General features: G+C 47.5%; 1 protein-coding gene across 1 annotated transcript in view; it reads right to left on the reverse strand.

Moving 5' to 3' along the window:
* The window catches only part of RFX4 (regulatory factor X4), a 204,625-nt gene that overhangs the window by 58,733 nt on the left and 123,434 nt on the right, over nt 1–22,458 (reverse strand). The window contains exons 6-8 of the mRNA XM_004700730.2: nt 18,560–18,773; nt 16,772–16,849; nt 8,516–8,679 (exon numbers count right to left, since the gene is read on the reverse strand). Of these exons, the coding sequence (XP_004700787.2) occupies nt 8,516–8,679; nt 16,772–16,849; nt 18,560–18,773 (456 nt within the window). The remainder of the gene's footprint in view (nt 1–8,515; nt 8,680–16,771; nt 16,850–18,559; nt 18,774–22,458) is intronic.

Consider the following 22,458-nt stretch of genomic DNA (forward strand, 5'->3'; position numbering starts at 1 on the left):
GCGTAAGAAGTCCTTCACCAGCAACTCGCAGTGAGTCACGTGGCATCTGTCCTTAAACGCTGGACAAATCTTCCAGAAGCACAGCTCTAGTGCTGGCCCCTGCAGCTCTCTGTGGCTCTGAGGCAGGCATTTCATCCCCAGAGTTCTAGAAAAGGCAGTACCATCCACCCAGGAAGGGGTTCTCCTTCTGAGGCCACCAAGGGGTTGCCTGACTTTTAAGAATAACACATCATTCTGATTACTACTCCTCAGCTACACAGTGGTGAGGGGTCAGACCCCCCATGACGATTCCAGGGGTCTTTCTCACCCCAACCCTATTCCCACAGCTCTTGGAAAACCACAGGGAGCCCAGACTCCAGCCCCTGGCCCACAAGTTCTTCACCAATGTCCATCAAACGGTCGGTCCCTTAGGTCCCTTGACTCTGCACATTCTCTGGGCTTCAGTTCAAGCGGGATCCCCATATACACAAGGGGCTTCAAAACGTTCCTGGAAAAATTTCATAATCTCTCCATTCCATTTTCCTACAAGCTTCTTGAAACACCCTTGTGTGTACTGAAAATAAGTATAATGTATGTGTATGGTGGTGGCAAAACGTATTGAAAGTGCCACGGATCACCCACAGGGAACCTACAAACCTGTCTTGGAAGAGGTCCAGTCAGAGTGCACCTCAGAGGCAAGGATGGGGAGACTTCGTCTCACAGACTCTGGACATGTTGTCAGGAGAGACCAGTCTCTGGAGAAGGACATCATGCCTTGTAAACATGTTTGTCTTTTTTAATGCTGCCTTCCCAGGACCTAACGTCTTTCTTAGAGGTAATCAACACCCACTTACTTAAGGAATGAACAAACTCGGGGATAAGGGAACAACAAAAGATCGAAAATTGATGGCAAGGAGGGCGTATAATGCCTGGGGGGCTTTTAATCAAGTGCAATGTATCCAAGAGTAATTCATGAGAGCTGAATGGAGGGTGAGCATCATGGTGGGATAGGAGGAAGGTAAAAGGAAATAGAGGAAAGAATAGGAGGCAAAAGCTATTTATAGATGTATAGCTGTAGGCATGGATATATGTAAATATATTAATTTATAATGAAAGGGATAGAGGCCAATGTACATATATTTATATGTTAAGTATTAAGATAGCAGATGTACTTTGGGCCTCCACTCAAGGCCTCCCGTAGCACAAGAACACTTTGTTCTAATAACCTGGCACTCTGTGATACTCACCTTCCCAACACAATCACTGAAGACAAAATAGGTGCATAAGCAAATGTGGTGAAGAGAGCAGATGGTGCCCAGCTATCAAAAGATATAGCTATCAAAAGAAAGGCTTGACATATTATTGTGAATGAGGGGGAGGATGGAGCGGAGACCCAAAGCCCATCTGTAGGCAATTGGACATCCCCTTACAGAAGGGTGGTGGGGAGGAAACGAGCCACTTAGGGTGCAGTGTAGCAATCATGAAACATACAACTTTCCTCTAGTTCTTAAATGCTTCCTCCCCCCCACTATCATGATCCCAATTCTACCTTACAAATCTGGCTAGACCAGAGGATGTACACTGGTACAGATAGGAACTGGAAACACAGGGAATCCAGGAAAGATGATCCCTTCAGGACCAGTGGTGAGAGTGGCGATACCGGGAGGGTGGGTTGGGAAGGGGGAACTGATTACAAGGATCTACATGTGACCTCCTCCCTGGGGAATGGACAACAGAAAAGTGGGTGAAGGGAGACGTTGGGCAGTGTAAGATATGACAAAATAATAATAATTTATAAATTATCAAGGGTTCATGAGGGAGTGGGGAGTGGGGAGGGAGGGGAAAAATGAGGAGCTGATGCCAGGGGCTTAAGTGGAGAGCAAATGTTTTGAGAACGATGAGGGCAATGAATGTACAAATGTGCTTTACACAATTGATGTATGTATGTATTGTGATGAGTTGTATGAGCCCCTAATAAAATGATTTTAAAAAATGAAAGGCTTGAAATTAAACAAGCACCCATCTAGCAGGGTAGCAAATAGCCCACATGGAAGAAACACAATAGCCTGTGTGATCATGAGGTGTTGACAGGATCAGGTATCAGGTATCAAAAGATCCCAAACAAAACACTCTATCTATGTGAACAAGGGGGGTTGGGGTGGAGACCCAAAGCCCACCTGTAGACAACTGGATATCCCCCCCATAGAAGGGTTATAAGGAAGGGATGATTTAACCAATGTGCTATATAGGACCAACGAAACACACATCATTCCTCTGGTTGCTGAATGCTCCTCCCACCTATTATCATGACTCAGTCTACCTTACAAATCTGGCTAGACCGTAGAACACACATCACATCGGTACAGATAACAGCTCTGGACACATGAAATTCAGGACAAATAAACCCCGCGGAACAGTAGTGGATGGAGCAATACCATGACGGGACGGGGTTGGTCGGGGAGGGGAAGGGGGAGAAAGCGGGAACCCATCACAAAGTTGGATATATAGCCATCCCCCATCCCCCGCCAAGGGGATGAATAACAGACATGTGGGTAAAGCGAGACAGTGGATAACATAAGATACGAAATAATAATAACAATGTATAATTGATCCGGGATTTATGAGGGTGGGAGGGTGAGGGAGGGAGGGAGGGGAAAAAAGAGGAGCTTACATCAAGGGCTCAAGTAGAAAATGTTTTGGAAATGATGATGGCAACATCTGTACAAATATACTTGATACAAGAAATGTATAGAATGCCCTAAGAGCTGTAAGAGCCCCCAAATGAAATGGTTTTTAAAAAAATAAGGAATGAACGGGTATGTAGTTGAGTCCTGGTTGTTTCCTTTGTTTGTGGAGTGAAGGTGGACACATCATTTCGTTCCGTTCAACTTCAATCTCCATATCTCTACCAAAGAGCCACTTTCAGAGAGGAAGGGAGGGGTTAGATGGAAGGGGCTAGCACTTCTTTGGGGCACCACAAACGGCACCATAAACTTCAGCTGTGTTATGTGGGTGCTTGTGTAATTCCTATAAGGCATATATGACGTTCTGTTACAAAAGGTACATACATGTTCACTGATCTCTTAGGAGGCGCCTTTCTTAGCATAAAATAGAGGTGCCCATTTAACCACTATCCATTAGCCAGTGTGCAACAAAGATCTCAATCCCCTAAAACTTAAAGGAAGGTATGTAGATGTGTGTACACAAAGGGGCTTCAAAAAGCTCATAGGGGGGGAAATGAACTTAAGAGATGCTGAGATTTTTCCATGAATTTTTGTGTCTTACCTCCTGGTGTGAGACACCAAAATAATGTAGAACATTTAAAAAATTCAGAAGCACCTATCACCAGTACTTGATCAGAACCATGCCTGTTAGCTATTTGGAGTGTATTGCTGTTCCACCTAGAATATAGGAAATGGAAATAGCATATCACCCAACTCCATAAGCAAGAAGAGTCAGATCCTGTACAAAATCACCTCGCTTCTTGAACCCCCGAGAGCTGAGGTCACAGGGAAGCCACCCAGCCTGAAATCGCAGAGAGACAAGCAGCTTTCATGAGAGACCAAGAGAAGAGGCTTAGGCACAGAAGCATCTACGGTTCCAGGAAAGAAGAAGGACCTCCCCATTAGAGAAGAAAATGAATTCAGCCCAAATATTTAACACCCTGCCAACAGCCAAGGGTAAGCTGGTAGGCATGTCTGGGAACTACAGCCACAGGGGAAGTTCAAGGCCATTCACAGAAGCTGCTCGCCCGGTGTTCAAGAGAAAGTCTGAGAGCAGGTAACAGAAGAGAGCGAGCCTATCTCAAAGGCACACGCTTGAAGGAGGAAAGCAGCTGCTGCCGTAGAAATGGCACAAGATGGAATGACACATCCGGGAGCTTTTAACCCGATGAAGATCGGCAGACTCTGTTGATCACAGGGCAAGAAGATAATCTGCTAATAGCCGAGGGAAAGAGGAGGGATGCCCATTTCCAGGCAAACAGACTAATTAACGTGGCCTCTACGATCTCACACGTGTTTGACAGCCCATTGAAATTCATAAAGCAATCAGAAGGGCCGGGAAAGAACCCACTCCAAGGAAACAAAGCCTCCAGCAGAACTGGGTTATCAAAAGGAATTTGGAATAACTGACCGCATGGTAACCGCATGGGTTACGGAATTGCTCCATAGCGCTTCCCCATGGAGCTGGAATCAACTTGAAGGCAATAGGTTTGGCTTGGCTCATGGTTATCGTGGCTGATCCACAAATGGTCTTGGGGATGACACAGGACCGGCTGGCATTTTGTTCTGTTATGCGCGATGTCTCCATGAGTCGGGGGACTGACTTGTTGGTAGCTATCAACATATCGTGACGATGTAAAAGACCCGAATGGGAAAGGCAGTGTGTACAGATGAGGACTCCCAACAGAAACAGAGAAATCGTGGAAATGAATGGAATGAACTATTACAAAGCATGCGACAGAGATGAAGCGTGCCTACATAGACAGTCTCATTAATAGAGTTCACATACCCAGGGGCGGGGTGGGGAGGTGTTGAATGGGGGACTCAGTAAATATGGAGCTAGGCCAATAGAAATAACCCAAACCAAAACACAGTAAGAGAAAAAAAAAAAAGTGAATGAAAAAGTCAAGCCGAGCACCAAGAGTTGTGGGACAGTACCCAGTGGACTAACACACAATGGAAATCACAGACGGAGAGAGCAAAGTACAGCTAGAGCAGAAGAAAGAAATATTTGAAGAGATCATTGCTAGGGATATTGCCAAAGTAATGAAACACGTCAAACCAGAGATCGAAGCAGCTTAGAAAACCTCCAAGAAAAGTTAAAACAATGAAACAAAACCAGGAATAATTTATTAGCAACAGACCTAAACTATCAACTCTCATCTCAGTTCATAGAACCCGTGTGGGTTTCGGAGACGGTACCTTTTAAAAAGAGTAGAAAACTCTGCCTTTCTCCCTTAGAGTGGTTGGTGGTTTCAAACGGCTGACCACCTGATTAGCAGCTCCATACGTAACCTCTGTGCCACCTGAGCTATGCCACTTTGGACCTGAACTATGGGAAATGTTAACGAAAATACTTCAGACAGAGGAAATTGTTATTACACAGAAACTTCGATCAATACCAAGAAGCGAAGATCAGAAATCATTATAATGTCAAAATCACCTCTTTATTCATTCTAACCTATATTTGACCTGGGCTGCTAACAGCAAGGTCAGCAGTTCCAAACCACCAGTCCGCTCCACAGGAAAAAATGAGGCTCTCTACTCCTGTAAAGAATTATAATCTCAGACTCTGGTGGGCACGGCCACCCTGTCCTATAGGGTTGCTATGGGTTGGAATCAGCTTGATGGCAGTGATTTAGATTTAGATTGTACCAGCCAAACCTGAATGTCGATACAAGCTTTATTTATACTGGTCAAAACTGGCAACATCCAAATACCCTTTACCTAGTGAATATGACACGTCAGGCTAAAAACTACAAAACATTGTTGAAGAAAATAAAAGAAAACCTAAATAAATGGAAATAGGTATGTATTCCTTAATTTAAAGACTTAGTATTGTTAATATGTCAACAATTTAAAAATTGATATATAAATTCAATAAAGTCCCGAACAAAATTCCAAGAGGAATTTTACAGATTCCACAAAATTGACACGCAAAACTGAAGGAACAGCATTGTAGAAGAAGAATGTTGTAGGCCTCCCACTGACTTTAAGACTCATTATAAAGCAACAGCGATCAACTGATTTTGGCCAACACACGTGTATGGCCAATTGATTTTCCATGAATTTTCAAAGGCACTTGCATTGGAGAAAGGACAGACTTTTCAACAAATAATGAGAATATTTAGGTCTTCAAATGCAAAAATATGAGTCTTATGCCATGTGCAACACTTAACTCGAAATGATTTACAAACCTAAATATAAAGCCTACAAAACAATAAAACAGATGATAAATTATAAAATAAACAACTTCTGGAAGAAAATGATATGAAGTATTGTTTTTGTGATCTTCCTCGACAAAGAATGATTAACTATAGCACCAAAGACAAAAATCCAGGGGGGCGGGGGGAATATTGAAAAGCAGGACTTCAAATAAAAAATTTTTACTTTTGAAAACATAAAAAATGAAAATGCAAGGCACGGATTGTGAGAAAACATTTTCAAAACACACATTTGCTAAAGAACTGTGTCTAGAATATATAAAAACTTTCAAAATCGAATTAGACAAATTAGACAACCCACTAAAAAATAAGTAGGCAAAGACTTAAAAAGACATTTAGCGCCCCCCCCCCCACAAATATATGTGTACATAGAAGTCTATGTGAGTAACATTTAAAAATTTTCCATCCCCTAGCTGAACATCACGAGTCAGTCGGGAAATGCAAATTAAAACCACAAGGTGGTAATACTAGACAGCCTTTAGAATGGCTAAAACGAACAATCAAAAACCCGTAGAGTACCAGGTTGTAGTTGAAGATGCAGAGCAACAAGAAATTTCATACACCGCTTGTGGGGATGCACTTTGGGAAACCCCATATCACTCAGCAATCCATTCCACTTCTTGGTATTTACACATTAGAAATAAAAAGGGGCACAAAACCTGTACTGGATTTAGATACAGGCTTTATTCATAGTGGCCCAGTTGGACACAGCTCAATGTCCTTATAGCTGGTGAATGGAGAAATAGATTGTGGTATATCCATATTATGGACTACTACTCACTTCTTAAAAGGGTGGAATTATAGACACAATAACATGGATGAATTTCAACTGCATCATGCTCCATCCCTGTTTCCCAAAGTGGGTGATCCCACCCACTGGTAGACACTGGAAAGATCCAAGGGGTATGCTGCAAAAGCAGCCCCTGATCCTACACTTTATCCTGGATGATGGGCTATAGCGCAAACATTTTTAATTGCCCGGAGGAGGAATGATGAGTACATTTTTTTTCCTTGAAAAGGGGCGGTAGGTCAAATAACGTTTGTGAACCTACGTGGTATGTGAAAGAAGCCAGACAAAACAGGCCCCTCCTGTACAATTCCACGGAAACCATCAGGATAGCAAATGGATGAGTGAATACCAGGCGTCAGGGTGGAAAAAAAGAGTAGACAAAACAGGAGCATGAGGGAATTTTCGGGGGTGATGGAGCTATGATTTTATGTTTGGATTGTGCCCACTGAAAAGGGGTTCCATATATACTCGAGTAGAAGCTGACCCGAAGATCAGCCGAGGCACCTACTTTTACCACAAAAACGGCATTAAAAATGTGCTGAAATGGACACTTGGGCCTCCCTTCAAGTACTCCCTCAATGCAAGAACACTTTGTTCTGTTAAATTGGCATTCCATGATGCTCACCTTCCCTACACAATTGCTGAAGACAAAGTGGTTGCACAAGCAAATGTGGTGAAGAAAGCTGATGGTGCCCGGTTATCAAAGGATATGGTGTCTGGAGTCTTAAAGGCTTGAAGGTAAACAAGCGACCATATAGTTCAGAAGCAACAAAGCCCACATGGAAGAAACACACCAGCTTGTGTGATCACCAGGTGTCAAAGGGATCGGGTATCAGGTAGTAAAGAACAAAAATTTATATCATTGTGAATGAGGGGGAATGAAGATTGGGCACCCAAAGCCCATCTGTAGGCAACTGGACATCCCCTTACAGAAGGGTCGCAGGGAGGATACGAGCCCGTCAGGGTGCAGTATAGCAACGATGAAACATACAACTTTCCTCTAGTTCTTAAGTGCTCCCCCACCCCAACTATCATGATCCCAATTCTACCTTACAAATTTGGTTAGACCAGAGGATGTACACTGGTACAGACAGGAACTGGAAACACAGGGGATCCAGGGCGGAGGGATCCCTTCAGGACTAGTGGTGAGAGTGGCGTTACCGGGAGGATGGAGGGGGAGGATGGGGTGGAAAGCGGAAACCGATTACAAGGCTCTACATATAACCTCCTCCCTGCGGGCGGACAACAGAAAAGTGGGTGAAGGGAGACGTTTGACAGTGCAAGATATGACAAAATAATAATTTATAAATTATCAAGGCTTCATGAGGGAATGAGGAGTGGGGAGGAAGGGGAAAAAATGAGGAGCTGATACCAAGGGCTCCAGTAGAAAATAAATGTTTTGAGAATAAAGAGGGCAACAAATGTACAAATGTGCTTGACAGACAATGGATATATGTATGGATTGTGATAAGAGTTATATGAGCCCCCAATAAAATAATTTTATTTTAACGTGCTGAAAAACTCGGCTTATACTCAAGTATGTATGATACATTTTAGTGCATGTAAAGCATACCCCATAAACCTTAATTTAAGCAATAATATTTAAGAGCTATAAAATATATAATAATACAAAATAAACATAGAGCCAAGAACAAACGCATATGCCACTGGGCTGAACTAACCTCATAAAAGATTGGATCCTAAAATAAATTCTAAAGGTTCTGAACACAGTGCTACACAGGTTTCAAAACAGAAGGATGGAACTAGCTATGCGAGGGGACAAGAACACCCACGCCCACCTGTCAGGTAACGCCTGCAGCACGGTGGGCATCAGCACCCCGGAGATAGCTTTGTAGAGGATGGAGTCACACACACCGACGATGTTCACCACCGTGGAGGAGCCCAGAACAGGCAGCATGTGGGGCGGCATCCCTTGCCAAAAGTGCAGAAGAAAACTTTGAACCTGTGTGGGCCCACAGAGAGAAAAGGAAGCATCAGGTTACGCAGGGCACTCCCAACAGAGCCTTTGGACTCCGCCCCCCCCACGCCCCCCCCAGGCCAACCCAGTTATCAGTGCTGCCATCCATTGGCCTCTTGTGGCTTAGGAGGCAGTGGAAGCTCCTCCTGCCCCAAGTCTTCCCACTGCTTGAGAACCACATGTCCTGGGAGCGTGGGGTCTCCTCTGCCCTGGGAGAGAGGAGGAGCATATCATTACATCAGCTCCCCCAGTGCTCTCTATGGACTGGGATACGTTTAGGAAAGGGGGGTGGGATATTGTTCATAGGAAGGTCAGAGCCCAGGTCATCACTTCTCTGACAGCTTGTTGTTGGCATGTCAGGAATCCGTGGGTGTTCTAGGAAGGAAGAGAAAGGTATAGGAGCTGCACGTGTGTGTCTGAAAGGGAGGTGAGAGAATACTGCCAATAAATGCTTTTGATTTCAAAATATGTACATCCCAAACTAGGCAAAGTGCACGGGCCTCTCCATACCACCAGTCCTGGCTGGGGTGATGGTAGATGATGACTGCGTAGTGAGTCTGGTGGACAGATGAAGTGTATGTGTGACATCTTAAAATCCGTGGCTGTCCAGTGCCGTTGAGTGGGCTCCAACTGCAATGTCCCTGTGTACAGCAGAGTAAAGTACACTGCCCAGGTCCTGTGCATCCTCCCATCATTCGTGTGGCAGCCCACGGCCGCAGCCACTGTGTGAATCCAGCTCCTCGGTGGGCTTCTTCGTTTTCGCTGCCCTTGTACTTTGCCAAGCATGACGTCCTTTACCAGGGCCTGGTCTCCCTTGGCGACATGTCCCAAAGCTCATGCGACATAGCCATCCTCACTTCCAAGCAACAGTCTGGCTGTACGTCTTCCAAGACAGGTTCATGTGTTCTTCTGGCAGCCTGTGGTACTTGCAGTCTTCTTCGCCAGCACCTAATTCAAACGCATTGATTCTTCTTCGGCCTTCCTCATTCACCGTCTAGCTTTCCCATGCCTATGAGGCAACTGAAAATACCACAACTTGGGTCAGGTGCCCATTCGTGCTCAAAGCGACATCCTTGCTCGTCAACATGAAAGCCATTGTGTGCAGCAGATTTGCCCGTTGCACTACATGACTTGGTCTCACGACTGCTGCTTCCAGGAGCATTGACTGTAGACCCAGGCAAGACAGGATCCTTGACAACGTCCATCTTTTCTCCATTTATCAGGGTGCTATCTGTTGGTTCAGTTGCGAGGATGTTGTTGTTCTTTACATGGAGTTGCAATCCACACTGCAGGCTGCAATCCTTGATCGGCATCAGCAAGTGCTTCAAGTCCTTGTTTTCTGCAAGCAAGGTGGTTCCATCTGCATCTTGCAGGTTGTTAAAAAGCCTTCCTCCAATCCTGATGCCACCTTCTTCTTCGGTTCACCCGCTTTCTCTGCTTATTGGCTCGGCAGTCAGATTAGATAAATCTGGTGATGCATGCCCGCTGCACACCTTTCCTGATTCTACATCACAGAGTAGTGCCTTGTTCTATTGTATGACTGCCTCTTGTTCCATCTAGATCCTGAGCGAACGTAATAAAATGGGGTCATTGATATGAGAATTCCAGGGGTGCTATTGTGAGAAAATTCCGGAGTGGGAGTCCAGGGTCGGTGTGCTTGGTGTGCGCGTTGGAGTGAGGGGGACAAAGATCGGGGAAGTGAAGGGCAACAGTAGAAGGTGCTTAACTGGTGTGTATGATTACATGAAGCCTGTCTCCACTTCAGCTTATACTGACCAGCGACCATGTCGACTCTGGGGAACAAGAGACTGAGAATGTCTGTAAATTCCAGTAGCCATGCCTTGGTTCCTCAACTAAGACATAGATTCCTCTGTCCCCCACAGATGGACAGGTAGCATTACCCACATCTCTGGCTCCCAAACCAGTCCTGACAGTCAGCCCCTCCAGGCGAATCCCTTGGAGGTGCTAAGATTATGGCCAGGAGTTGTGTTTCCTGGGCTCCACTAGAGCTAGGAACTCAGAATAGGTTCTCATAGTTAATGATCATGGTCATGCTATCTCTGAGACATTAAGTTCTTTGCCCAAACTCAGACAGGAGGCCACAGAAGAGTTGAGAGAGAGCTCAGGTTACAGCCCAGAAACAATGAAAAAGGACATTTCCTTGAGGCAGGGTGGCTTCCTTCAAGAAGAAGAACACGATGGAAAAGATTGCGTTAGCTTTTTCCTGGGCCTGGACCCTGAATCCGGCTTCAGTTTTTTGGAATTGAGTCAATAGCTTGCCATATTGTCTCCTGATCCCGAGAGTCATCCGAGGCCTGCCACCTGACTTGCTGGAGAAACAGGGTTGGAACCATGTTTTGACTCCTTCTGGCTCCCAAGGATGATTGCCACAGGCAGAAGTCACAAATGCCTCTGCCCTCCATCCCTTTTCAGTCTATACTGACATCAGTTCTCCCTCCCCTGGCATCGTACTTCTACGGCCCCTCCAAATCCAAACTTACTGCCATTGAATCCATGTCGACTCATAGCGACTCTATAGGATAAGATAGAACTGTCCTTGTGAGTTTCCTAGACTGTACCTATTTATGGGAGTAGAAAGCCCCATTTTTTTTCTTCCAAGGAGCTGGCTGGTGGTTTTGAACTGCCAACTTTGTGAACCACAGCCTAATGCATAACCAAACACTATGCTACACTTCTGTGACGAGTTTCCTGAATTCATTGCAGTGGCCACACAGACTTTACAGACGATGCTCACAAATATGGGGTGTATTAAGGAAGTGAACAGGTTGCGACGGGTGAAAAATGGTCAGGACACAGTTGTTCAGTCAGGGTAGTGTCTTCTCTGCATGCCCCCAGGCCCTCAGCCTCTTGTCCTGACCTCTGCCCTGCTTGGGCAATGTTAAACACCTCTTTGGGGACTTCTAGAAAATGCTGAAAGGGCATGCCACTCTGATGTCTCAACCCAAAGACATTCAGCTCCATCTCTGTGGGTTAGCGCTCTCAGCTAAATGCACTTAGGGCACCCCACTCCACAAGGCAGCCTCCTGCCCCAAAGCACTCAGCTTTCCTCGCTTGGTGGGATGCCAAGTCCACCTCTCTGATTCTCTGGTTCCTGGTCCTGCTGTTGTTGTTCCTCTGCCATTCCTCTGTCGCTCAAGTTTTCTCCTGGATCAAGGAGGCGCCAAAGGATGTGCTCCACTGCTGGCTCTTCTCCTGTGCTGGTAGGAAAACCCACCACCCCCGCCCCTGCCTCCGCCCCTTTCTGCTTCTGAGATGGTTCACTTTATGCCCAGCAGGAGGACAATCACAATGAACCCTGTCAACAGATTAATCGTCTAACCCAATCAGTCCCTTTCCCTACCTTCTTACTCAGATCCGCCAGGGAAATGACGGTGATCGTTTGGTGAGAGGAATAAAGGCTACGGCTTCAAGAGCCACACGAGATCACTCACGGCTTGCACCTGCCAGCCTTGGATCCCTGCAACATTGCAGCCACAGGTGTGGCCTGCTCTCTTTGCATCCACCCACCTCGGCTGCCACCAGCCTGTGCCTCTTCCTGCTAATCTTGAGTTTGCCAGCCCCACAGTTACTTGGGTCGGGAGAAGGCTCCAGCTGGATATCGGACCCGTAGCCCTGGAGCCTGCTCACTTCCACAATGTGCGCACCAATCTCCTTGGAAGGCAGCTGGGCTCATTGCTATACCCCCCAGGCTGATTTCTCCATAGACATTATCTCTGTATTACATCTACACAAAGTTATTGGGTTTGCTTCTCTAGAGAACCCAGCATGAGACTGTCACTCAGCCAACATCTCTCCAGAGGACCCTCCCTGCTCATCCCTTGGCATTGGCCTTAGACCTGCCTGCCTGCCTCTTTAACTCAGAGTATGGCGGCGCTGCCCTCAGAAGGTTCCTAAGATTTGGTAGATTCTGAATTCATCTGGCTGACTTAGCTCTCGGTGCACACAGACCTACTCTTCTTTATACGAGCAGTTAATTTCTGGCACAAAGTCTGGAAAAGATCAGCTGCTGTGTAGGTTAAAACAAATCTGTGACAAACTGGTGTCTTTTATCAGGCGTCTGTTTCCAGCCTGCTGAAGTGGCACATGGCCCCCGATCCGTTCTCTCTAGAGCAGCAATTTCAGAGCGCGTGTGGTCCAGGTTTGGCCTCCCCTCCCAATCTCTGCCAATTGATGTCCGGCAAGGAGCCCTGGTGACACCATCGATAAGCACGCAGCTGATCTTGGGAAGGTCAGCAACCTCAGCCCACACGTTGCTCCGTGATGACCCCGGTACTGGAGGCCCGCCCTGTGCAGCACCTCTACTCTGTCCTATAGGGCGGCTGTGAGCTGGAATCCCTCCACCGCAAAGGAAGTTTTGGTTTGTCTAAGGCCAAAGGGCACTGGCACCCCAGCGGTGAGGAAAGTGGACACATACAATGTCTACAGTCAACTGGATGTCCCAATAGACTGGACATGGAGGGAGAGGGGAAGGGAAGAATCAAGGACTGTGGTTTGCGCCGTTGGTGAAAATGGTGGTGGTGACTTAGGACTTGGCAATGATAGATTGGGGGGAGGGGGCAGAAAATGAAGAGTTCTGCTTTGGGCATGTTAAGGTAACCATCGAGACAAATCAGTCTGGCGCTCAGAACTAGAGATAGAAATATGAGGGCCGTCAGCTTCTAGAAAATGGACACAAGGTGCCTACCTATTGTTAAAACGAAATCACTTGTGTAAAATACCTGGCATCGGGTGGGCATTTAACAAATACGCATTCTTAGGCAGAAAGGAGAGTTTGGATAAAATCTCCTTACTCATTTAGCACAAGTAGGGGGCAGAGGGGAGGCAGAAACCAGAAGGAAAGGATTGAACGTGACTTCCTAAAGAAGTCTCCTGGCTTATTGGTTTCCGTCCCTTCACCTCTCAGCCCTTTTTCTCTGGGCTCAGTGAAGTATCCTTTGAGTCCCCTAAAACTCCCTCAGCCAAATTTATTTTTTCTTGTCCATGTCCGCATGTAGTTCATTCCTAATATATCGGAATCATGTGGAAACACATCTGATTCTTTCCGATCAGGGGTCTTTCATTGTCACAGTATTGGAAGGTCTCTAAGTAAAACAACCAACAAAAATAGCTACCATTTCGTATGTTCTTAATGCGGAAACATGACACACAATTCCATGTAGTCGTCATAGTTTTGCTAGGAGGTAGGTATTTTGTCTCCGTTTTACAGCTAAAGAAACTGAGACTCAGAGAGATTATGTAACTTGCTCAAGAACACAGGGTAGTAAGTGGTGGACGTGGGATTTAAACTATCTGAATTATAACTTGTATTCTACATACAGATTTGTGGAGTGCAAATATGTGGAGTATTCTACGTAAAGACTTGAACTCTTTATGTTACTGATAAACGAATAGTGTGTCCACATCCATTCATCCATCCACCCACTCAACAACTATTCATTGCATGCCTCACAGTATGGCTGGCAAGGATACCTCGAGGGCTTACATCATGGTGGTAGAGGATGAAAACTAACAAGCAAACACCCTCACCCAAGACTGTGATACTAACACCAACTGTAGCCTGGACAGACATTCAAGATCTTGAAGACTTGAACAAACCAACCAGGTTATAGTATCATCAGGGTACACCAGATGCCCTCATCAATGACTTTTCTCAGCTGTAGGAGAAAACCACAGTCCTCCAGAGAGAAAATATCCCCCTTCAACCTTTTTTTTTTATGGTTAAGTAGTGTGATCATTAGGTTTATTGTGCCCAGTAGGCCAATAGGAACAGGTGAGCGGAGTTTAATCAGGTCACAGCTTGATTGGAAGATGACTGAAATAATAAAGACAGCTGGCATCTCCCTCTTGTGCCCTGGCGATCGGACTGACATGCTGCTGCTTTAGCTAGTTCTCTGCCTTCACCTGTGTGCTACACTACCTGTGGGTCAAGTCAACTCCGGAATCGTGTCCCTAGAGCTTGAGGCTCCTTTGAGACCCGCTCCATCAAGCTGCTGGTGTGTACATCACTTGAGTTTGAGGATGGTGGATCCTGTGGCCGTGCTTGAATTCCAGATCCCATTAGGGCCTGCTTCACTAAGCTCCCAAGCTCCTGTTGCCGACCCACCCAATGTCTGCTGCCTGTGGGCAGACTCTGCCTGCCTTGCCTGAGGGAAGACTCCGCTGTCTGCTTCCTTAACCGTAGACCCCACAGTCCACCTGAGTTGAAGGATTTCCAGTATATCCACTGTTCCACGGAAGGGAGTTGAACTGGACCCTTTGTACTGCTATGTGGACTAATGAGCTGTTACATGCCTTCTTGTTGTAAAAACATATCCTCACATGTATGCAATCACAAGTGTCCTGGTTTTGTTTCTCTAGCGAACCCTGCCTACCACAGGTAGGATGAACAACTTCTTGATTATCCATCTTAAAAATAGCCACCAAATATCCCTCCCGGTGGGGGACTGAAGACCAGGTGAGAAAGGTACTGTCATGAATTTGGCCCTTAACGATGAGGTGATCTTGGGCAGATCTCTGAACTTCTGTGGTTGGCATGTACGTCTAAGATCAAGAGCAAGCATTTTATGGCGCTTTGTCAGGCACTGTCTTCTCTCACCCCTCTAGCAATCCTGTGGCTCAGCTATATGATCTAAATGTGTACTCTCCTTTCCGTTGTAGGATGAGGCACTGCTGTGAATCAGGTGTGGGACTCTTAGATCTGGCATTTTTCCTATAGGTGAACACCGCTGCTCGCTGGCTCCTGGACTTCTCACCATACATTGCACACGCTTAATGCTTTTGACTGCCTCCTGGTTCCCAGGGCCCAGAGCAGTTATTCGGCATCATGGACGCTCGGTGTGTGGAGGAATTAAGCAAAAGGAATTGAGTGATATGAGAGGAAGAGAGTGATTTGGGGTAAGGAGGCCAGTCACTGGTTTTGCCACTGGGCTAAACTGGCTCAATGGTCAGCAACAGGTGCGCCATGAAGATTTGCCGCAGACGGGGGCAGAGGCAGAAGAATACGGGAGAGAATAGCATTCCGTAACTTGCATTTTACCTCTCCCTCCACCTCCAAACAGCATACTCTGCGATCTTTTCCATCAAATAACTACTGGTTTTACAACCTTTTCAGAGTCTGAGTTACCTTCCTGACACATGAATATCCACACCCCAGCCCAAGGTATTTGGGCCTGAAAGGCATCTTCTGTCCACAGAAAGGCCTCCAGTTTGTGGGGTGAAATGTGTGGTTTCTTGCATCCCTCTGGAAGGTTCTTTTGGATGGCATTTTAGACAAGAGCGGCTTGTCTCTGATTGTATAACAGAGGCTTCAGACCCTTCTCGCTATTCTTTCATTTTCCTATTTTAAAATAAAATAAAAAAGGAATATCCTAGAGAGTTGGGGTTGTGTGTTTTTTCATTCAAAGATGGCCCTACTGCTAGGATTTGGTGGAAGGGCAGAGCAGACCTTTAGAATGGAGCAGAACTAGCTCCAGGTGCACTAAGGTGGATGAACCCTGGGAAACAACTCAACCCAAGACATCGGAAACCCTTTCTTTGGTTTCTTTGCGTCTGTCACCTGGCTGTAATGACACCTGGGCAAACCCCCTTCCTTGTATGCCGATTGGGCAGGACACAGTTCCCTAGTGAGGGAAAGGAAAAGGCCATGCCACTTTCTATTAAGATACCTGATCGGTAAAATGGGCAGCCTAACCGTACCTCGTGTTTGGGAAAGTAGAAAAGAGGAAGGCTCTCAAGGAGATGGGTTGACACTGTGGCTGCCCCAACGGGCTCACGCAGAGGCACAATGGAGAGGCTGGTGCAGGACTGGGCAGTGTTTCGTTCTGTTGGGTATGGGGTCCATCTGGGTTGGAACCAACTCTATGGCACCTAACAGCAGCCACGATGATGACAACAGTACCTGCTTGGTTGAATCGCTGAAGGGACTCAGTGAGCGATTGCATAGGCATGGGAGGAGCCCACAGAGCCTGGCACCCAAACAGGGCTTCAGGCAGGAGGAGCTAATGTGTGTGAGAAACATTTGTGCACAATACTTGGCAGCTAACTCTTGTGGACCTACCTCGTCAAAGTTGGCTCTGATTACAGTGTCCAGTATTCTCTGACAGTGTGTTCTGTACATCATAATAAAGGTAGAGACCTGCGGGTGATGGGGAGATTGACAAGAAAGGCACACGTTAATGCATGTAAGTACCACTGTGGGGAATTCCAGGTTGAAGTCATTTCATCCCTGCTGAGGGACTGGAATTCAACTACCTGCTCTCCTCTCCTCACGGGCACACTCTCCTCTACGTTTCCACTTCACCTGAAGATTTCTCCCAACACTAGCCCCACGTCCTGGAAGCATCAGATAACCCTCTGCCCACGAAATTGCTTCTTATGCATGTTGGTGTACCCAGCACCTAACACAGCGCCTGGAACACAGCAGGTATTTGGGAGAGTTTATTGAACTACATGCTCTTCCTCGGCTAAGATGCCCAAAGGTTACCACCCAATGCATACTCATCAGAAGAGGTGCTCTGCCAATACCACACACACAGATAGACATTTGGAAATGACCTGCAGTCTGCTTAGCAAAAAGACTTCCACCTCCAGCTCCACTTATCCAAGAACGGGAAAGCCATGGTGCAGGAAGTGTGTCTGTTCACCGGGAAGACTAAAGGATGATCTTGTTCTTAGGCCTGAAGCACCTTCTGTAGCTTCCAGTGTGTTCTCATGTTGCAGGGCACCGGCATGCAGTCTCTACAAACTTGGCGTGCCTATACAAAACCACTCGTGTGCCCCATCTGATCAGATTGTAACCTTCCTGAGAGCAGCTTCCGGCCCATGTGCCGACACAGTCCAGGCTCAGTACCTGTCGGTGCACCAGGCTGCGTCAAGGCAGGGGTCGTGGAGAGGTGATGTGCCCGGGGAGACTTCCCATCAGCTTGGGTTTCCAGCAGTTTCCTCCAAATGCCCAATGAGCCAGTGACTCATTTAAACTCACTGCTATGCTGACCCATGGCGACCCTATAGGAGAGGGCAGAACTGCCCCTTTGGGTTTCCCAGGCTGTCATTTTTTACTGAAGTGGAAAGCCTCATCTTTCTCCCTCGGAGCAGCTGGTGGGTCCCAACTGCTGACCTTGTGGTTAGCAGCCCCACACGTAACCCACGACACCACCAAGGCACCTATAAACATCACTAGTGGGCCTCTCACAGGGATATGAGTGCTGTGACAAAGCCAATCACAACAGGCGGTCTTTTGTGACACACACACACACACACACACACACACACACACACACACACACACACACACACACACACACACACACACACACGAGCATCAAAGAGTTCATGGGAAAAGTTCCATTTTCCATGTACTTTTTGAAGCTCTCGCTCTCTTTCTCTCTCTCACACACACACATGTCTATATACATATGCACACACACATATGAGGCGGCTTCAAAAGGTTCCTGGGAAGACTCCATTCTCTTCTACTTAGAATTTACCACGAGCATTTGGAAGCCCCCTTAGGCGTGTGTGCATATATGTATATACGGAGACAGAGTAGCAGGGACAGGAAACGTGCTCATCTGAAATCGTTTTCAAATGTAGGAGAGATAGCAGAGGAAGTTCCCACGTACCCCACCTCCAGTCACTCCTACTTGTCACAACCTAGGCACCCGTGCCCGTGTGGGGCTCCCAACTGAAGGTCATCCTTTAGTCAGAAGTGTGGCTTTTTCATGGGAAAGTCGTCTTGTAGCGAACGTGGGAGAGAGAGGCAGAGAGAGAAAGACAGAGAGAGACACAGAAGCACGGAGAGAAACAGGTCTAGTGGCCCCTGCAAGTGAGGTGGCCGGTTGGTTACCTTCTCCTCGGGCAGACTGGTGGGTAGATTGAGATCTTTGACATTTGGAAACTCGGGCAGCAGCGTTCCAAGTTTGGACCGTGGCGAATATGCCACCGTCTGTTTGCTTACTTCTTTCTTCCCTGTTTCGCTCACCCAGGCGGCTCCTTTCTTGGAATACATCACATCATAATACTGAGAGCTTTCCTTCACTGCGATGCCATAGTAATGGTACCTGGACCAGAGACAGGGGGGGAGGGAGAGAGACGGAGGCCCTCAATGCACGGTGATGGAGCACAGGGTGGGGGTTCCCGAGTCGGGTACTCATCCTCCCGAGGCCAGAAGAGTTAGCTCCCCTGCCAAGCTCGACTTTACTGGAAGTTCAGAATGCCACGGGAGTGCCACGCTGCCAGCCGTCAATCAGGCAGGTAAAAATAACCGAGATTGCCTCCTACAGAAATTGTTCGATCAAATGCTTTGCAAAGCAGGAAGGGAGGTGCCTTCTTCTTTTCTTTTCCCTGTTTGATCTCTTCTTTCTGGCCAAAAGGGATTCCAAAGGCATAGCGCTTGGGTCTCCCTGCTCTGGGGGTGACCCGAGCAGAAGCACGGTTGTTGTTGACTGCTCTGCCAACACAATCCATTTGGCTGATGTTTCCTTCATCAAAGCAAAGTGAAGACAAACCAAACCCACGGTGGTCTCTAAGACTGCATTTTTCTAAAGAATCCTTTCTTGCTTTGACCGACACTACATGTAAAACCAAGGCCAGGCCTTCCTGCTCATGTGAGATGAGTTTAACCCTGCAAACGTTGCCCATGGAGATAGCCCCAGGTCAGAGGTCGCAGGATGTGTGGCTCCACACTACCACCTACCAACTTTACCACCATCTACCGAGCACTGACTCCATGCTCATCACTCTCCCAAGTGCTGTGCCAAGTGCATTCCTTGGTAAAGACGACCCCATGAACTCGTTTCTGTTGCCCAGTGGGCTCCATCTTTGCAACCCCATAGGCCAGTGTAACTCCCCTAGAGAGCGGTTCTCAACCTGTGGGTCGCGACCACTTTGGAGGCCAAACGACCCTTTCACGGGGAGTGGCCTGATTCATCACAGTAGCAGAATGACAGTGATGAAGTAGCAACGAAAATCATTTTGTGGTTGGGAGGTTGCCACAACACGAGGAACTGTATGAAAAGGTGGCGGCATAAAGAAGGTGGAGAACCACCGCCCCAGAGGGTTTCCAAAGCTGCCATCTTTGTGGAAACAGACTGCCCCAGCTTCCTCCCCAGGAGCAGCGAATGGGTTTGGATGGCCAATCTTTCCAATTAACAGCTGATTGCTTAAGCACCCTGCCAACCAGGGCTCTTGAACCCCTAGGGACTGAGCATTAGCACCGCCCTTCTAAGAAGGAATGGGTGGGTGATAGAATTCCTGCTTTCTACATGGGAGACCTGAATTTGATTCCAGGCCAATGCCCCTCGCATAGCCACCACCCGTCTGTCCCTGGGTGTCTGTGGGTCGCCAGGCCGCTGGCCAGGTTTCCTAGCGCTTCCGGACAAGTGTGAAGGAGGAAGAGAGACCTGGCAATCTCCTTTGGAAAGCCAGCCCGGGAACACCCTGTGGGTCCTAACCGTCCTGCCTACCGCCCATCACGGGGATGGCACCTTTCATTCTGCTATGAGTGGGGTCGCCACGGGAGCAGGGCCAACTCAGGGGCTGTCAACTGCAACAGCGGCCCCTCTTCAGAGGGGTCCGTGGAGATGGAAAGTCGAAAGCAGTTTGCTGCGGGCCGTGGAGCTGTTCCGTGAAAGAACAGGCTCTTGAGCACAGATCTTTCTGGACTGCAAAGCCCCCATTGCAGGACTAAGAGAAAACACTGCGCCGGTGCAACGGTAAAGGCTGCGGTTCATCAGAGCCATCGATGGAGGGTGGTAAAAATGCAGATGCCCAGGCCCCCTTTCCAGACCTACTGGATTCAGAACATCTGGGGACGGGCCCAGGAATCAGCATGTCAACAAGCGCAGCAGGCCATCGGATGCACAGCTGGTTGGCGCTCCATTAGCCTGCCACAGGAAATGTCGACGGGCCACTCAGAGGAATGTCAGCCCCTGGATTATGCTCCTGGCTTATCGAAACCCCGTCAATGGCGATCCCTGTCATTATCTAACCGAGTGCCATCCACTCAATCCTGGCTCCTAGTGACCCTATATATTGGGTTCCTGAGACTTTGAATCTTTACTGGAGCAGGCAGCCTCCTCTTTCTCCCTTGGAGTAGCTGGAGGGGTTGAACCTCTCTGACTTTACAGTTAACAGCCCAATGCCCAGCCCAGCATTCCACCAGGGCTCCTTTTCTGACTGTCTACTGGCCCAGAGGTTGGCAAACTGCGGCTCTCGAGCCAATGTGCCTCCATGTAGCTCAGAAGTCAGATGAAAAATGAAAACGAAATGACCATCGTCTCGTGTAAACCATATCATTCAGGTAACGGTCATTTCATTTATCTGTAAAAATACATATACGGCTCTCAAGTCATTTTAAATTGTCATGAGGGGCGGGACTAGCCCTTCCGTCTCAAAAGTGTGCCGAACCCTGTACTGCCAGATACCAGACGCTCACCCCAGCATCCAACACGGCATTGAGTCCTTTGGCATCTAAGAGGGGCCTTCAAAAAGTTCATTGAAAATTGGAATGACAATAAAGCGGTATTTTTTTATGAGATTTTTGAAAGTCACTTTGTATTACTTTCTTCCATTGCACAAAATCCCTTAAGGCTGTAAGGATATATATTCCCCCACCCCACCCCACCCTCGTTCTTAGGCATGGAAAAGAAGACCCAGAGAACTGCAGGAACACACCAACCTTCCCCACTAAGTAGACGGAGGATTTGAACACATCCATGGCCTTTTAACCACCAGCTGTACTTGAAATGTCTGAGGCTCAGCTACAGACACGATAAACATACGGACTCCTGGGCCCGCCTCCAACGAGCCTGGCTCCATACATCTGGGGTGGCTTTTTACCATCATAAGCCATAGCTCAGGCTCGTCATTCATGAACCTCACTGTCAGAAACACAGCAGATTAGCGGCGTTTCTCTCCTCCGTCTTCTTCGGGACAAGACCAAAGAGAAAGCATTTGTACTTCTGAGGATGGCTTTCTTGGGGTAGGAAGAAATGGCCTATGACCTCCTTCCCTCTCCCCACTCTCCCACCGCGGCCCCGGCCAGATACCATTCTGTAAAATTTCTGCTGAGCGGACATGGAGCCTCTAGCTGAATTCCTCCTGGGATGAAGAACTCGGGCCCTCTGAAGGCAGCCCAGTCCATCGTAAGCCGGTAGAGTTATCAGAAAGTTCTTTGAGTCCAGCTACTAGCTGCCTTCTCTTTCCAACTGTCATAACGGCCGTTGGCCAGGGTTGGGGGAGGGGGGCTGGTAACGGTGCTCTGGGAAGCATCCTTTGGCTGGGAAGGCAGTTGGGACCTGCCTCCTGAACAGTCACAAGTCTTCTGAAGGTTGAAGTGGTGATGTCTTCTTTGAACCAGACTGGGCCTTGACTGAATCAGCACAGAAAGCGGGATGGCTGAAATCTGCAGTGGCCAGGAAGCGATTCTCCCGAGGGCTTCCCACTAGTTTTACTTCAGTTCCCAAGGGTATGTCAGTGTGAAGCGGGGGACCCACCGGGGTGGCCTGTTTGATGGGTTGAGAGTGAGGCTCTCTCTGGAGAATGTTTATGGTAAGGATGCCTGGCAGGTGATGCCACGGGACTTTGAAAGAGGATGTTGTCCAACGTGACGAGATTTTTTTATGTACAGACTTGGTTTGTTTTTCTTTAGGGAGGTCACCTTGGGAAATGAGGATTCCAAGGTATCCCTTCAAAAAACAAAGCCAAACAACAATAGCAACAAAGTCTGGAGGTCTTTTTGGAAAT

This window comes from Echinops telfairi, unplaced genomic scaffold, assembly GCF_000313985.2.
Source record: "Echinops telfairi isolate 266 unplaced genomic scaffold, ASM31398v2 ScPeMD7_2;HRSCAF=8, whole genome shotgun sequence".
NCBI classification, from domain to species: domain Eukaryota; kingdom Metazoa; phylum Chordata; class Mammalia; order Afrosoricida; family Tenrecidae; genus Echinops; species Echinops telfairi.